This window comes from Prosopis cineraria, unplaced genomic scaffold (assembly GCF_029017545.1).
Source record: "Prosopis cineraria cultivar Desert tree isolate PC_DT_omini unplaced genomic scaffold, ASM2901754v1 PC4, whole genome shotgun sequence".
Lineage (NCBI taxonomy): Eukaryota > Viridiplantae > Streptophyta > Magnoliopsida > Fabales > Fabaceae > Prosopis > Prosopis cineraria.
Window position 1 is genome coordinate 40,467,431 of NW_026555335.1, and position 18,292 is coordinate 40,485,722.

Sequence of the window (18,292 nt, forward strand, 5' to 3'; positions counted from 1 at the left end):
AAACACAAAACCTCACTTGAAAATTGATTATTTAACAAAAAACGCTACTTAAAAATTCACTAACCTGACTTAAAAAAATCTATAACATAAATTATAAAAATATGAAATCTCACTTAAAAATTGATTGCTTAACAATTCATCATATTTTATTATATACAATATATTATATAAAAGAATTGACTCAAAGTTCAATAACAGTATAAAGTAATTAATGGAATACGAATATCAATTTGTTAACGAATCTTTAGTGAAACAATCACTAATTTCCTAAAACAGTGGTCAGTTTCAATATGCCTGAAAGGAACATCCTGAGAGGCCTTCTTTGAGTCGACATTTCAACATGGAAGCAAGCATTTTGGGACTGAAAAGTTTATAAGCAATGTAAGACACTTGATAAAAATATAAAAACTGTGGAGATAATTATTGAAAAAATAATAATAAAATTTCTCCAAATTATATAAATGATAATTTAATTTTTCAAAATATCATAATTTTAATAAAGTTTTTAGGAAACTCTTTGTGAATAACTTTTTAGTGAATATATCATTTTACCTTTACTGAAAATAACAAACTCCAATTATAATTTTTATTTTGTAAATTGCAATAGTTGAATAAAAAATTATAATTTATCAAATGTAATTTCTTTTATTAAAAATAAACCTTGTTCATAATTTTTATTTAAAGAATCACAGTTTTTCATCAAATAATGATAAGAACTGAACAAGAAATCACAAATATTAATAATGGTAAAATAGTCTTTTCAATTTAAAATTTGTCGACAAAGAGGTATGAAATAACCTTCACTGCTAATCATAATTAACCAATTAAACTCATGGTAATCAAAAGTTTAACTCACCAAGAATTAAAAAAATTCAATTTTTAAAATCAAGAGATCCCAAATTTTCATAATCAAAATGAGTTTAAATTATTTATAAACTTTTATATAAGAGTAAAAATAAGTTGGGGAAGCATATGATACCTCAGAGGAGTGAAAGAGATCGAAATAGTTAAAAAACGTCAAGTTTATTGAAATACATGGCATGGTGCTCTGGCTTGCTGCTCTCTGTGCCACAACCTGCAGCTCAGGCAGCCATGCGTCGTGGCATGTTCCACGTTAATGACAGCAAATTTTAAGAATTGGGGAACTTATAGCGCATCATAATTCTCCATCCGACGTACATGATTTAGGTGTATATGAAAAGCTCTTGTCATAAACTAGTTAATGGAATGGATTTTACTTCTAAAATGAGTCACACTATGAAGTTAGTCACTTAAACACAATTTCACCACTTTTCACAACTTTTCACAACAAAAGGGCATCCAAAACTCAAAATAAGTACCAAAAACCTTTCTTAACACCCAGACCATGTCCATAAGACCTAGGACTGTCAATACAACTTATCATACACACCCAATTTCTAGTACAATAAAATCACTCCTCGACTTCTTTTCCACTAAAAATAGAAAGGGGGTAATCTATTGTCATTGCCTCAAAAATAATTCGTTTCATGAACAAAACAATATTTTTACACTTACACCAATATTTTGGTCCTATTAACACATATAACTTAACGTACACAATCACTTAGGGCCCAAAATACAATTCAAATACTTGACACAACCAATTAGTGCAAGTGTGAATGAAATGCAACATAGAATTAGCAATAATATTATATCACACAAAATATATACAAACTAAAGGCATACAGTAGGAATGAACTAATTCCTAAACCTCTTGAGCATTCTCCTTCTCTGCACCAAAGCTAAAGCTTATAAAATGTTAAGAAGGAGGGGTAAGTCTAGCTACTTAGTAACTAAGATAAAACCTACCCTATGCAGTTATATATATCAATTGCAATAAGGTACATGCATGTGAAACCAAGTCCTTAAAGCATGCTTGCACACAAATTATAACTTATCATTACACCTTTAACTCATTTTCATTTCACATATACTAGGTACACTATCACAAGACACTTAAACATATGATCATGACCCGATACCCATGCGACCTACCATATCACAATTATGTGACATCATAAATTTAAATAGGTAATGATCAATCAGCTTTTTACCCTTCTTATTTTCTTTAATTGAAATCATAGGCTATAACACTTTATAGGGCTCCGTCTGTGTGACTAGACTATTCAAGCTCACCAATTGTAAGGTGTGACCTAATCAAAGGTCGCATGACTCGTTCTTAGACCACATCTTCCCCCGCTCTCAAATCTCTGAGGTGTCATATTTTCTGAGCTATTCTCCTTGATAAACTTATGGAGAAAGCTAAGTTTCAATCCCTCAATAAACTATGGGACAGTCTCTTGACAAACTGTAAGATAAGGCTATACTCCCGTGCACCGAAGAGTAGCCTAAATACCATATAAATTTTTTTCTACTTCTAATTCCAAGGAGAACTCTCACTTATTGATCATGCCATGTATGATATTTACTCATTTTCACATTCTCATTTACTCATTAACATAAATCAACATGTTGGGCTCGTGACCGTGCACTATCCAAGTGAGCATGATATCTCATTTTCTCGTGTATCACATATACACCTCGCTTTTAACCTCTTACACTCATCTTTATCATATTCATCATCAACTAGTCAATCAAAGCACATTATAAAGAGGAATTCATTTCGAAGAGCACAATTTCCACTTCAAAACTCATATCACAATCACTTTTGTATGTTTAACACCAATCAAGTAATCATATAAACATAAGATTTCATTGCATGTTACACCCATCACGAGTCATAATTCATGTGCCAAACATATAATTCACATCATATAGCAATTAATATATAACTATCCAAAGTAGGGTTCCCTTGATTACCATAAACCTTTAAAAAATTAAAAGTTTACCTCTCAGTATTATAGCTTACAAACTTGAATTCCCAAGCTAAAATGATGTCCAAGAGTTCAATATACAATTATCAACTCTTTAACTCATCGACATTGCCAACATACACATTTCAACTGTTATCTTCCATTTTTAAATTACTCAATGCCCACTTTATATAAGTTTGGGCCTACCTATTAGGTTTATTAACTGTCTTTAGTACCCAATAACATTAACAAACTATTAAACTCTCCTTAATACCATTACAACTCTTCTAACAACCCTCATTAATGTCATTTTTATATATTAATAAGGTCCAACCATCAAAAGTGGCAAAACTTAATATATCTAGATTTAGATACTCTAATTTACTCTCATTAACTTCTTTAAGTCAATAGATTTGAACTCATAACTTATATGGACCGAAAAATCATCTTGCACTATCAAATCCTAATAAAAAAACTCATAAATGAGGAAGATAATGAGAGATAAGTAAGTAAGATGCTTACCTTTAGTGTTTATAGTTTTCAAAATACTCCCAACGTCGTCCAAAAATAAACTCTAGCAAAACTTAGTTGCTTGTTCTCGTTTTCTCATTCTTTTTCTCTAGTTTTCATGTCAATTTTGCGACCTATTTCTACAAAAGAGGGGCTGTGTGCTGTGGCAGACACTGAATGCATCATAATTTGCCATGACACATGGCACAAAGAGATCCCCTCTTATTCCAGTATTGGTCTATGCATTGCGACGGATGTGATTCACGCTACGGCGTGTGACACAGCAACACTAACTCTTTATTTTCTTATCCATTTAATGCCCGAGTGGCCCAATTTCATACCAGACCCACAATTAGGGCTGAAACACAATTGAAATTAGTCATTAGACCTCCTTAACCACACACCACTGCAACTTACTTATTCATCATAATTAGGCTTAGTTAATCAGGGGTTAAATTTTGGGATGTTAGAAGGTATCTAAGGACTTTAATGAAATTATAATATTTTAATAGATTAAGTTATTATTTACATAATTTGGAGGGATTTTAGTGTCATTTTTTAAAAATTGTTTTAAAGATGAAAATATATGCAGAGATTAAAGCCTTGTTATTTTCTGTTTTTAAAAACTATTTTTTATTTTTAAAAATAGAAAATTTTTAAAATCTTGTTTGGATAAGTAACTTTTATTCAATGAATTTTAAAACTGTTTTCATTTTATATTTTCAAAAAAAATAATTTTTAAAATCAGAAAACAAACAAGTCCTAATAGATTCAATATAATTCCATCCTATTTATAAGCCTTGATCTAAAAAGAATTTATAATCCTTTATATAAATCATTTTACGTGAGAAGATGGATCATTAATTTTTTTTTCAATTTTATCTTTTCACAATTTTTTAAGTAGAGTGAAATATTACATGTGAAAGTTTTTTTTTAACAATGCATTTTGTAGGAATAAATTGTTAAAATTATTATATGTGTGTGTGTGTGTGTGTAAAACAATAATTGAACTATTTTTCTTTGATTATGATGGAATAGGTACTAGTAGCAATACATGCATGAGTCGGGAGAAAGTACTTTATAAATCGTTGCAAACAATTGTTTTTTTTTAAATAATAATTAGTGAATTACGTGGATTCCATGTATCATACGAAATTCAAAAAATAAACTAGTCACTATCTTGGACTTAGACATGCTTTGATCAAGCATTAATATTTTTCATTGAATTACATACAACTACGACGGAGGGACAAAGTCATCATTCTTTTGACCTCCTACCCTTTTTTATTCTCCTTCTCTCGCAGTTTATAACTGTGCTTTCAAAACATGCACGATATTTCTATGTAAAAAATGTCAAGAATCTTCTCCTTGACCATAATAGGTCGTTAATGATATTTGATTGTCTAAAAAAATATATCCCTACTCACACTAAACTGAATTGACGATTCAAAGTTTTTTCTTTCCTCAATCCCCCTACACGATTTGGTCCAGAGTCTGTCCATTTGCCTTGAGCTTGATTTAGGTTTTGGACCACATATATAATTTCACTTTTAGTTTTTGAAAACAAGATCTCATCTCACTGATGCTGCTTTTTGGGCTGACATCTCCTTATGAAACAGTATCTAACGGTAAAAAAAAAAAATAGAGAAGACACAAAGCCTGTGTGCTGTGTGCAGTTTGGGTCTTTCCTGACAAATCCAAGCCCAGAAGCAAAACCGAATCCCCGTCAAACAGATGATCAACGTTAAAGTAATTTTCAAAGAAAAAAAAAAAAAAGAATCACATGTTTCTTGGCCGATAGATACGGCGAGATTTTCCTTAGAGAGAATAATTTAGAGCCCTCATAATGAAAATATTGACAAATATCCAAAAAAAAAAATTGCCCTCACTTAAAAAATAAAAAATTTATTTAACAAATCTAACCCTTTAAAAATTTAAAAATTCCTCAGAAACAACATATGTTAAATAAATAATTTAACAGTGATGGTAAAAAAAAAAAAGTAATTTGCAGTGACCTCTGAGGAATTGATAAATTTTTTTATTAATCTACGGTAAATTTTGACTGGATTATAAGGTCGAACTATATGTGTAAGAGTTGGCTCAAGTGATTAGAGTTGATAATTTAGGTCAAGTCCGACGAAGCTAACTCAAATCCACTCGAAAAAATTTAAGATTGAGTTTAGAAAAAAATATAATTTTTTTTATATTTGAGCCTATTAGGGTCAAGCTAGATCGAGTTCGGGCTAATACTAGAATAAACAAATTTATTTTTAAAAATATATAAAATATAATAAATATTAATTAATTTTCTAAGTTTTAGGTCATTTTTATGCTAAAATACCATATATTTGAGTCCCATATATCGTTTAAGTATAAAAAATATATATTTTATATTTTTATAAAATAAAATAATTAATTTTAAAGTATAAACATTGATAAAAAATTATTTTAAAAATAAAATTCAGGGGGTCGCCCAAAGCCTAAAAAAATTTAAGCCGAGCTTAACTATTTAAATTTTTCAATAAGTCAGGCCTATTTAAGTTTAAACCTATTAGGCCTATGTTGTCTGAATTTTTAGCTCTACAAGTGATTCTGATATTCTTAGGAAGACTCAAGGCCACATTTAGAATTCTTGATGAAATTACCCAATTACCCTTGTCCTAAAAAGGAATTGTTTGAAAATGCTCTTCGACTTTCCCTCCTTCTTCCTAGGGCTGTACAAAGGACAGAACGGCACTGGATTTCACCCTAATTCAAAGTTTGGTTTCTTTCATAAAAAGAATTGGGTTAGGCAACTCGTAGTCTGATCTTATTCTGTGATAACCTAAAAGATTAATAGGATCAGACTTGGTCCATAAAATTGAAAGACTCGTCCTATCAGTCCAGCACTTACTTAGTTTTTTTTTTCTATGAGAGGCAATAATCCATTTCAACCCAATAAACTTAATTAAGATAGTAAAAACACTAATAATAATAATAATAATAATAATAATAATAATAATAATAATAATTTTCAACAATAAGAAAAACATATTTTTGTTATAATCCAAATAATTTAAATTTATAACTTTAATAAAAACAACACTTAACAAAATTCAACAATACTGTATTACAATAACAATTTAGAAACAAACTTAATAGATTTTGATACAATCATCTCCTTAGCATCAATTACACTTGAAACATTTGTTAAAAATAAATAAATTATAATTATAATAAAAAAGTTAATAGGACTGAATTGGACCAAGTGGTTCGGATGCCTAATGTCTTATTCAGTCCAACCCAAGAAAACAGTTTGGTCTTTTCAGTCTTTTTAATTTTGAAAGACCAGTATCTATGCGGACCGAATAAGATTGAGATCATCTTGAGTTTGACTAAATCAAACAAGACTGAAAGACTTTTTTACAGCCCTACTTTCTCCCTTTCATTTTTCCGTTTCCTCCTTCAACACAGATGCCAGCAAGACACTACTTCATTTGTGTTGACCAGAATCTCTCTTCTTGCTTTTTCTAAGCTTCTCAACCAAAGAGGCTAGTCAGTGTGCGTCATCTTCACCGGCTCATCCATGGGTGCCAAGGCAAGCGGCCTGTCAAGCCTGCTGACCAAACTCCCCACTGCTCTAATCATCGTGGTCGTCGTCGATGTCATTGTCGGAGGCATTATGGCTAATTAGCTCAAAATCCCAAAATTTGGCCTTAAAAGCAATGTTGACGGCGCCATGCTCATACCACCAAACTCGTTAATTCCAACCCCGAGTTCTAAGCTCGAGTTCAGCAATGGAGGACCCATAGGACTAGTCAATGAAGAAATGGGACAACCCAAAAACTTTCCGGTGGGTGTACAAACTTGGTCTAGCTTGTCCTTCAGTTGAGAGAAATCTCGCCTCTAATGGCTAACCGTCTACAATTTGTTCTTCTGCCCAATTCTAGTCTTTGTTTCTCATATGGGATGGAGTAGTGACCTGTTGGCATATGTGTTGGAGGAGAAAGAGAACGAGTGAAGAGGAGGAGTCGAAGAGCATTTTCCAGACAGCTCCTTTTTCAAACGAGGGATAGTTGGGTAATGTCGTCAAGGAATATAATTGCAAATGAAGTCCATGGGCTGCCAAAGAATACCAGAATCATTTAGTTCTTTTTGCAAATATTTTCATTTTGAGGGCTTAAATGCAATTCTCCCATTTTTTATGTTAAAAAAAATAAAAAATAGGATTAAAGTAAATTTTTTTATTCAGTAAAGAGGTACATTAAACTAATAATAGTTAAATCTTTGATAAATTTTTTTAAAAATAAATTATAAACATTTAAATAATTATGAGGAAAATTTATTACCAAATTTCATTATTTTTTACAAAATTTTATATCATTTCATTATCATTAATTCAGTTTTTTTGTGGAGAAAATGGGAACAATTTCATTAAAATATATAAATGTAGGGAAAGATTTTAGTTAAATGTAGCTTGCTATTTGTTGTTTGGATAGCTTCAAAAAGCTTGAAATGAAGAGATGGAGATGAGAATGTGCGAGCCATATTGCCGTCCCTCTTTTATAGAGGTAAGAATATTTTTTTACTTTAAAATCTAATGACAAAAAAATTTTCAGGAACTAAAGTGGGGTCAGGACATGAAAACTTTTTTTGTCATTTGCATAATCTGTGGAATTTTTTTATCACTTCCTTTTTCTCCTTTTTCTTTTTTTCTCTTTCTTGGTACCTAATTGTGATTCTCCTCCCAGCTTCATGTCTAAGCAAGGTCAAAGTTGAAGACGAAAGTGAAGAGCGCAACGTCGGCAAGAGATCACCGATGAATATGATCACTGCTGATGTACAGAAGCAGAATTGTTGTTTCTTCTTTTGTTCTTAAACTCCCCTCTTCTTAATCGCAAGCGGCTGCGAATCACGACACCTGTTCCCTGTTTTGGCCTTGTTCTATTTCCCCTTCTCTCTCGTTCTGACAAGTTTACGTGCTTAGTGCTATCGTGCCTGCAAGAAGGTAGGTTGAAGGAGCTTCTAACACCTGTCGCATTCTTTCTCTGTGTTCATTCTCTCGCATTATATTATTATACTTGTTATAAAAACATAGGGATGGGATCGATTCTAAGCACTCGGAAGAGCAAGGAAGAACTGGAAATGGCGTTGAATAAGGCTAAGGAGATAGCATCCTCCTCTCCCGTCGTTGTCTTCAGGTACTATATCTCTGCCTCTTAATCGCCTATCTTGGTTAATTGGGGCTGGGAATTGACGAATTGGACTTGTAATCATTGGCGAAGAGGAGGGACAGGAGGGGAGCATTCTATGATTTTATTTGTGTAAACGTTATGGCAGTGGAAGGGTTCATATAAATGGAATTGTTGTGAAGATTTGATTTTCGTACTAGTTGATTTCACCTGAAACTTACAGTGACCAGCTAGAAGCGAATTCCTTGTCAGAGGGAAATTTTGCAGCCAGGCTTATAGTTTGGAGGCATATTGTTTATGTGTTTATTTCTTCCTTTTTATACAGCTCTCGGCCTTATAGAAATTAAAGGGAATGGTTGTATAGTGTGGAGCGTGAACTGTGGGGATTTGGACAAAATTATAACCGAAAGGGTTATGGACTTATGGTTCTTGTTATCCTTAACGGCCGCTAGAAATGGTCAGTTTGTAGTATTCGGTAAACCTGATATTAAAGTGAGAAGCAAGATGTCCCTCTTTGGCCATTGAAAGAATGGATAAGTCCACCTCCAATTCGAGTTTCTGATTGATTCAGTTGTTCAAATACACTTTCAGTTTTCAGGCGAGGTTTTATATTTGTTGTCTATTGAGCATTGATTTCATAGATCCTAATACATTGTTAGGAAACTGATATGAGCTCCTTTGCGTGATTGTGCATTTATGCGCCTTTTTATCTCAATGATTTCGTTTGGAAAAAATTTCCTTTAACTTAATTGTGTCATGTACGCGCCTTTTAATTCAAATATGGCTGCTATGTTTAGTAGATTTTTAGCGAAGCATTCATTGCTTTTTCATTTTGCACTCTTACTCTCCCCTCCTCCAATTGGTGCCTTTTCTTATACTGTTTCTGCTTGTCATATCTATGATTCATTTGAAAATTGAAAATTTACTGGCAGTAAGACATACTGTGGTTACTGCAAGAGGGTCAAAGATCTCTTAAATCAGCTAGGGGCAGCGTTTAAGGTCATTGAATTAGATGAGGAAAGTAAGTTTCTCTGGATCCTCTTGATAAATCATCAAGCTTTATACTTTCGATACATTAATATTGTTATTTTCAAAACCTGCCTTGAGAGCTCCCTAGCTTCGTATGTTTATACAAGTTGATTTGAGGACTACTTTGTAGTTTGTAGCTGTCTTTTGATCATAATTCAGGTATTCTCCCCATTTGTCTTTTGTAGTTTGCCCATTAATTAATTCCTAATTATTACATTCACAACTGTGGCGGATTGGCTGTTCAGTGATTTCCTTTGAACGTCTTTTTCCTACCTGATCATCCACTATATAAACTGCTGTGCTATAACATTATCTTGAGAGCCGCCTTGCTTTTAGCTACTAAGCCTTCTTTTAATGTCAAGGCATTGACCCTTTGCAATGGAGTTTTCATTTAAATTTTCAAAGAAACCACAACCTTGGTGGAAGATAATTTGCTTCTGGATGTATTTTTGCTTGCTCTGAAGACCTTGAGCTGCTTCATATACGTGATCGATCCACATATATCCAGACTTCAGTACATTTACATACATGAATCAGCTACTATGTGGTTGTTAAGTTAAATAGCATCTTATTGATCTCATTGATCTTCTGAGTTACGACCTAGGCTTTGGTTGTCACGACTCTATGGATTGATTGATGTTTTATCTTTGACGTTGTGCATTTTTTCTTGTATTTTTCTTTTTTAAAGTTAAATGGCATCTGACTGAGAAGCATGCTGCTGGCTTTAACTACTAGTATTTCGTTATTTCCAGATTCCACTGAAGAGATATCATTCAAGACACTGTTAATTTTTTGAGTTAGGATTAGAACGTTTTTATTAATTTCATGTATAGAGGAGCAAATGGCTATGAATTTCTAGGCTACATATGGTCATGCTGTATTAGAAACTTTGATCATAAACCATCTTTCGTCTTTCATAAGAGATTGGGGTATGATGAAAGTTAGGCTTTTCTGTATGCTTTACCTTGTATCTTGTTTCTTTTCCGTTAGTGAATAGAATTTTTCAGTTTTCATTCAAAAAATGAAGTTTCATCTAAAGATTTGCTTTTCACTATTTGAAGGTGACGGGGGTGATATTCAGACAGCTCTGGCTGAATGGACCGGACAAAGGACCGTGCCTAATGTGTTTATAGCAGGAAAGCACATCGGTGGTTGTGACTGTAAGGGGACACTTAAGCTTCTTTCATGCTGACCCTCTCAATTTATGAGTGAATTCATAGTATATTTGAAGGGAAATTTTAAAAATGAGTTTAATGGGATATAAGCCTTATATAATTTTTTTTTACTAGAAGCCTTATATAAATGGGATACGAGTCTTTGATATAATTGTAATTGTAATTCTTTCCATGAGATCCATTTAGATTATTTATCCAACATGATGAAAAAACGCTTAGTGAGCATGTTCATATTTCGTTTGCTTTCTTCCCATGTTTAACATCCTATCCCTTGAATCTTGCAGCTGTCATGGCGAAATACCAAGCAGGTCAACTTACTCCACTTCTCATTGGTGCTGGTGCCATCGCCAATAACTCTGCCCAGCTCTAAACAGCCGTACAGAATGCTGGCTTGTATAATATGACTGGGTAATAAATAACTTCTGCCATTACTCTGTATTATGTAGTGGTGCTTTTTTCAAAGCAACCAATTTATAAATTGGGCGTTTCTGTGTACTCCCCACCCCCCCCCCCAAAAAAAATATTTACGAACAGTTTATGCTCTCTAAATTTTATCGAAACTGCGTAATATGGATGTGTAACAATCAAGTTACGAAAACCAATAATATAAAGAAATTTTGATACTAACTGGTTTCGGCGTGGGAGAAGAGGAGAGCGACAGTTTTGGAGCTTTTCTGACTGTTCAAGATCGTGGAAGCTTTCAGTCACCAGCTGCCGCTGCTGAGCCAAGCCACGTTCACAGGAAAATCTCAAATGGGCGTCATCATGGGTTGTTGAGTTTAACAATGAAATAGTATACTCTTCAATCTTCCTATCCACGTAACCTTGGGGCCAATGAAACACAGCAAATTTTACTCTTCTTGGTCCTGTCCCTATACATGAGTTAATTTTTACCATCTTATCAAAATCAAGAGATGTAATTACATTTTTTACTTTGTCTTAAAAAAAAAAAGAAAGAAACTTTTTAATTTATTTTTATTGAATGCTTCATTTTTAAAAATATTTTCTTTTTTATGTAACTTTCTACTCTTTACGAAGATAAAATTTAAAAAATAATTGATGAATCATAGGGACTTATAAAAAGAATTTATTTTAAAAGGTGATTTATATATAAAGTTAGAGAGATATCCGATACGTTCATGGACTTAGCTTTGCTCTCTGAGGTTTTCCTTAGATGAGTGTCCGTTGTGCATCCCAACCAAATCTGAATCATTTAGACAAATTTAATATTTTACATTTTTTTATTAAAATAAAAAATTATAAAAATTATAAATTATACATTTTTTTAAAAAACTTTGTTACTAATCTGAACAGATTAGATTTAATATTAATGATCTAAATTTAATATTTATTTTTTTATAATTTTTATAAGTTAACTATATGTATAGTTTGATATAAAATATTTAACTTATAATTTTTTAAATATATTTTAAAAAATGCTTTTTAATAGATATTTGCATTGTTCTAAGGATATCTGGATAACCAATTTATAAAAATTGTTAATATTAAATTTAAACTATTCATATCAAATTTACACTGTTTAGAGTGTATTGTTTGGTAAATATTAAATTTAGACTATTAATATTAAATCTAAGCTTCCCAAATTGGTAGCAAGGTTCTTTTAAAAAATTTATAACTTTTATAATTTTTTATTTTAATGAAAATAAAAAATAAAAAATTAAATTTAGATCGTCTAAAAGATTTGGTTGGAGGGTGCAGCGGACGCTCCTTTGAAAAAAGTCTAAGAGGAGCAAAGCCAAATCCTATACTTGAAAATGTTAAGACAAACACCAGCTTGGTCTCACGTCATCAAGTCATGCTGGCCTGTTGGGAGAGTTATTTGGAGAGTTAAGCAAAAGTCTATTTGGATTTCATGAAAATGTTAAGCAAATTGAAATTGAAAATAAACCAAACACTTCCAAAAATGAAAATATACTTTTAATCACTTTTAGGATGTGGTTAAAGTACTTTTAGTGAGTAGCTAAATTGGCTGTCAGGTTGGTTTAGCTTTAACCTGAATTTTTTTCAAGAAAAATCATTGGGAAATGTCAAAATAATTGATATGGTTATCAAGAAAACATGAAAAATAAGAGGCCAACATAATTTATGCGAATGGGTATAACTTTCTTTGCCCAAATTTTTTAGAACTATCCCCGCAATAAGCTCACCAATCAAGCAACTAACGGAACTGGTTTCGGTGCTCAGCAAGTTATTGAATATCGTGGTGCTCATCGTCTAATAAGATCTGAATCATTCAAATTTTAATTTGAATGGTTCATTTTTTTTCAATTTTAATTTTAATTTCAATTTATATTTTATATTTTATAAAAATAAAATTTATAATTTTTTATAAATATATTCATCATTAATTTAGATGGTACTGATTTAATTTAAATGATTCAATTTAATGTTATAATTTTTATAAATTAACTATCTAAATGTATTTTGAACGGTTTAAATTTAATATTAAATTTTTATTTTTAAGGTCTAGATTTAAAGCTTTTATTTTATATTTATTAAGTAAAAAATATTAAAAATTTAATAAAATAAAAAATTATTAAAAAATTTAATATTTAACCTTTCTTATTTAGAGTATATTTAGATAATTAATTTATAAAAATTATAATATTAAATTAAATTATTTTAAATTTAAAATTTAATTAATAGATTGATGATGAATATATTTATAAAAAAAATTTATAAATTTTATTTTTATAAAAATTAAAATTAAAATTAAAAATAAAAAAACCTGGACCATCCAGATCTTACTGGATGATGAGCATCAGGGTGCTCGGCAGCTTGCTGAGCACCGAAACCGGTTCCAGCAACTAACAGCGTCGAGCAGGCGGGCGCGAGTACTAGCAATGCCTATTTTTGGGAAATGCTAGAGCGCTTCTTTCTTCTCCTTTATTTTCATCTTTTGCCATCAGTTTTTTACTATACAAATCTTATGGAGGATTCTGAGTGATTTCTAAGCAGATATACCCTGAACGTTGTTCGGATTCACTGTTTTTGAGCGAGGCTATAGCTTCAGAACCCGCCAAATATTCAGCTCCACTGTGTTCAGAATTCAGACCAGAGCCAAGCCAACTAGCCATGGCTAGGATTTTGTCTACATCTTTCTCCTCTGCTTCTCCCCCTTTATTCAGTCATCGGTATTTCTCCCCGACCCATAATCTACGACATTGTTCTTCTTCACATCCAATTCTTCCCCAAAAGCATAAGAACTTGGTGATTCCTGCTCAGGTCAACGTTGCTCAGAGTACAGGCTCGTCGATCAAGTCGTTCAGCCAGGTTTACTATCATGTCTTTTGTTCATCGTTTATTTGTTTGGGTTTTGTTTGTTGTAAATTTGTTCATTCATTATTTTCCTATCGTCAATTATTTTGCATACCTGAATGGTGCAGTTGATTGAGTCGTTGATTGATGGGGAGAGTTTATCGGAAGCCCAAGCGGAAGATTCCCTTGACTTCTTATTGAACGAAGCGGATGAGGCATTGATAAGTGCTTTTCTTGTGCTTTTGAGAGCCAAAGGAGAGACTTTTGAAGAAGTAAGTCAGCTGCTTTTGGTTCTTCCACCCAAAAAAATAAAAATAAAAATTTGCTGCTTTCGGGTTCTTCCCTGGCTAAGGATTGTATTTTTTTTATTACTGTTACTATTATCTAAATAGATTGTGGGATTATGTTACCAAAAAAATAGATTGTGGGATTAGCAAGAGCGATGATCAAACATGCCCTGAAGGTCGAAGGATTGGTCGATGCGGTTGACATAGTCGGTACTGGAGGCGATGGTGCAAACACTGTAAACATTTCAACTGGGGCTTCGATACTTGCTGCAGCTTGTGGTGCTAAAGTTGCGAAGGTGAAGATGTATTTTAGTGCGCATATTGACAGAGAGGCAGAAAATTACTCTACAATGGGAGCATTTGTTGATGGAGCTGTAATATATTGAGTATCGAAGTGTAATTGATTTTTTTTCTTACTGCAGCAAGGAAACCGTTCGAGTTCTTCTGCGTGTGGAAGTGCCGATGTACTAGAAGCATTGGGAGTGGCTATTGACTTAGATCCTGAGGTTAGTGCAAAATGTATCAAGAGTGGTAAATTTGGACTAGTTTAGGATTTTGACTTTTGTATCAGTTCATTCTAGCCCTCTGTCATTTGGGGGATAAATATATACGAACAGAACTTGGCAGTAATATTAATATATTAATCATTAATTAATAATCAAATGAGAGGTTCTTTGTCTAGGACATTGGATGTATTTCTGGTCATCAATTTGGTAGAATAGTGTTAGAATTGTTCTTATTTAAGTGGTAATAATAAATTATGCTCACGGGTATGCTTTTCTGGACATAAAAATTTTCGATGGTTTTCTCATGAGCTTCCAACTTGAAGTCTAAGATAAAGTGCATCACAAGACAAGGTAATCCATTTCAAAGTGTGGATTTCTTAAGAGTGAAGGAGGGTATTGAACCTTATGTACTTCTATTTAGTTAATAGAATGAAGCAAAGCTATATTCTTGATATTGACTAATGTGTGTAGTAATTTGAATTTATTGTTCTCTTTTGTGAGCACAAATTAGGGAATAATAAGGTGCCTGAATGAAGCTGGAATTGGTTTTATGATGGCTCCAAAGTACCACCCTGCCATGAAGATTGTCCGTCCTATAAGAAAAAAGCTAAAAGTAAAAACTGTTTTCAATATATTGGGTCCCATGTTAAATCCAGCAAGAGTACCTTATGCAGTTGTTGGGGTATATGCGGAAGATCTGGTACGTTCATTAATTATTTGCTACTGCTAACTGAGAATTAAATTCATTAGCATCCGACATCATTTACGCAGTAGAAAACTATTTGAATCTTTCCTTCACATATTTGATTTGCAGCTATATAATATGCCTGATTATGAAGTCATACAATATATGAATACTATTTGCTCATAATATCTTAAATACTAACAATAATAGTGGCAGACAACTTGATTTATCAATTATGAACTTATGCATCGCCCTTAGAACCCATTCCGCTAGCCCCACTCCCCCACCCAAAAAAAAAAAAAAGTGTCAAACTATCTCAATTGATCTGTAATCTAGGTTCCAAAAACACTGGCCTCCAAAACAACTGATTCACTAACTTGAATTCATATTTTGCCATATAGTAAGATAGAATTCCAAGCATGTTTTGCTGGGTACTATGTAAACTATTGATTAAATCCTACGATCGTTTTTACTTAAGACTGGCTGATTCACTCAAGGTTAATATCTATTTATCCTACTGTGATAAGGTTTCCATGGAATAGGATTTCTTAAAGTCAAACTAAAAATTTAGTTTACCTAGAAGAGCCCATGATTTAATTTAATGGCTGGCACCAATCCAAGTATATAAGACATTTTCTTAGCGAGTTGACAGTAAAACTTAGTGGATTATGTAGTTACTGCTTTTTGACAGTTGTACAGGAACTAACGGTATAAATTGATGGATTTGATATCTATTCATCCTCATATGCTGCATCTAATAAGCTGTTTGTTTTGGCTTTTTGGCTAGGTCTTCAAAATGGCTGAGGCACTTCAAAGATTTGGCATGAAAAGGGCTCTGGTTGTCCACTCTGAAGGCTTGGATGAAATGAGTCCCCTTGGCAATTCCTCTTGCTTTCATTGCAATTTTGATGATTTTTTATTTGGTAGCTATAGGTATTTGAATCAGATTTTCCTGACACCTGTATTTTGGTATTCTTGTGTGTTTCCCACAGGTCCTGGTTTGATACTTGATGTCACTCCAGAAAAGATTGACAAGTTCCAATTTGATCCATGTAAGCATATGATAGATTAATGGTTTTTTACATCTTATTTGTTGTGAAGTATTTTGATACAATACACTAGCGTCTAAATTAGTGTGCTATGGGAGATCTTTTTATTTACAATAGATAGTTGAATGCACTGACACGTGAGAACTATTTCCCCCCTGGAATAGTGGAGTTCAATATACCTCGGTGCAACCTTGATAACTTGAAAGGTGGTGGCCCAGAATACAATGCAGAGATTTTGAAGCGTGTCCTAGCTGGAGAGAGAGGGCCCATAGCTGATGCTTTTGTGAGTAGCTTTTAATTTCCTAATCTTTAAGCAGCTGAGATGATGGTACCACTTTAACTGATAAGAAGTTAACCTCGGACACACACACACACATTATACATGCTTGCATGTATGCACATGCATATAAGCATGATCCTCAGGCTTCCGTATTGGATACTTATTACTGAGGCTGAATTCGTTACATTCTGTCTTAGTTTGCTCTTTTCTCCCTTGGAAAATTCTTGCACATTTTTCAAGTTGAGCATCCTTTTCCTGTCATGGCTCGGAAACGTCAGGTGGTGAAACTCGGCTCCCTAATTGATTGTTAAAACATGTAATATACCATTATAATTTGTTGATAACTTATCTTGGTGGGTTCTTTTTTAAAATGTTTCCCTGAAACTTTCACCGTAGAAATCATGTGGAGGTTAACCACAGAAACAAATTAGAGCATCAGAATTTGTTGAAATCCTGCTTTTCTTTCAAATGTTTCCTCGAACTCCCACCATGAAACACCTTACATCCTGACCAGAAGAAACGTAGTGGTGGTTTAGTATTGACCGCTCTACCCTTCCCTCATGTTCCTTCAGTGTACCTATTGATGTTGAAATAAACGTTTATTCTTTATTATTTTTCCTTTTTCATTTTTCTTAGCAAGGTAAATCATAGCATCTTGTATAGTACTTCGATTCTCATCTTGCACTCTGAATGCACGTGAACTGAAAGATCTATTTTGTTTTACTTACGCCAAAAAAAAAAAAAATGGCTAGGTCCTCAATGCAGCAGCAGCTCTGCTGGTGAGTGGCCATGCGAAGAACTTGGGCGAAGGAGTGTCTTTGGCCCGTGAGACGCAAGAATCTGGGAAGGCTCTAAAGACTCTGAACACATGGAAGGATGTCTCAAGTGTAAGTAAACCGATCCTTATTATTATTATTATTTATTTTTTTGAGACCGGCTTTTATCATTATAATTATTATTATTTACTTTTCATGCCAATCGTATTGCTAATTTCATTTGCCCATCACATCTCTACAATTGCAGAGAATACAAGACGATGGAGTTACAAAGATTTCTTGAATCAATTTTGTATTTTTCAGAATCACTGGATATATGCAGGGAAGGCCTCGCTGAATATGAATGAGCCAAGAGATGTATAATTATCATGGATGAGAAATTTAGTTTTGGTAATATGTAAAAGTAATTATTCTTCTCTGCACTGGAGGTTTCAGTAATACGCAAAGGAGAGCAAGAGGAAAGGTGACGCTTTAGGGAATTAAGATTTATCTATAGTAGGGAGCTGATTTAGAGTAGGTTTTTGTTTGTTTTAAAAAGAAAATACTATAGCCAACCTAATTCTTTTCTTTTCTTGACAATAAAATTTAGATGATTTAGGTTTTGGGATTTTTCAGGTTGGATATATTTTCAAGTTCAAAGAATGCTTATAGGTCACTTGTTAAAAAAGTTTTTACATTAATGGCAAGATTTGATTTTATAATTTTGTAAGT

At 32.8% G+C, this 18,292-nt stretch overlaps 2 protein-coding genes across 2 annotated transcripts; both read left to right on the plus strand.

Annotated features, from left to right (window-relative positions):
• The first annotated feature begins 8,036 nt into the window (after positions 1 to 8,036).
• On the plus strand, positions 8,037 to 11,214 carry LOC129308080 (glutaredoxin). The gene is made up of 5 exons (XM_054949076.1): positions 8,037 to 8,331; positions 8,422 to 8,524; positions 9,448 to 9,536; positions 10,606 to 10,704; positions 11,004 to 11,214. The coding sequence occupies exons 2-5, from the start codon at positions 8,424 to 8,426 to the stop codon at positions 11,087 to 11,089; spliced, it is 375 nt and encodes a 124-aa protein (XP_054805051.1). The 5' UTR covers positions 8,037 to 8,331; positions 8,422 to 8,423; the 3' UTR covers positions 11,090 to 11,214.
• A 2,288-nt stretch (positions 11,215 to 13,502) lies between these two features.
• Positions 13,503 to 18,003, plus strand: LOC129307911 (anthranilate phosphoribosyltransferase, chloroplastic-like). The gene is made up of 10 exons (XM_054948864.1): positions 13,503 to 14,013; positions 14,127 to 14,270; positions 14,420 to 14,581; positions 14,708 to 14,791; positions 15,303 to 15,491; positions 16,264 to 16,354; positions 16,469 to 16,528; positions 16,690 to 16,808; positions 17,558 to 17,692; positions 17,829 to 18,003. Exons 1-10 carry the CDS (start codon positions 13,816 to 13,818, stop codon positions 17,862 to 17,864), a joined length of 1,218 nt encoding a protein of 405 aa, XP_054804839.1. The 5' UTR covers positions 13,503 to 13,815; the 3' UTR covers positions 17,865 to 18,003.
• Positions 18,004 to 18,292: the final 289 nt, after the last annotated feature.

What these genes read in the sequence shown, in the direction of transcription:
- LOC129308080 (XM_054949076.1), top strand. Translation starts at nt 8,424, where the DNA reads ATGGGATCGATTCTAAGCACTCGGAAGAGCAAGGAAGAACTGGAAATG. An exon ending in TCTCCCGTCGTTGTCTTCAG is followed by an intron (nt 8,525 to 9,447) that starts GTACTATATCTC and finishes ATTTACTGGCAG; the next exon opens with TAAGACATACTGTGGTTACT. An exon ending in CATTGAATTAGATGAGGAAA is followed by an intron (nt 9,537 to 10,605) that starts GTAAGTTTCTCT and finishes CACTATTTGAAG; the next exon opens with GTGACGGGGGTGATATTCAG.
- LOC129307911 (XM_054948864.1), top strand. Translation starts at nt 13,816, where the DNA reads ATGGCTAGGATTTTGTCTACATCTTTCTCCTCTGCTTCTCCCCCTTTA. An exon ending in AAGGAGAGACTTTTGAAGAA is followed by an intron (nt 14,271 to 14,419) that starts GTAAGTCAGCTG and finishes CCAAAAAAATAG; the next exon opens with ATTGTGGGATTAGCAAGAGC. An exon ending in GTGGTGCTAAAGTTGCGAAG is followed by an intron (nt 14,582 to 14,707) that starts GTGAAGATGTAT and finishes TTCTTACTGCAG; the next exon opens with CAAGGAAACCGTTCGAGTTC.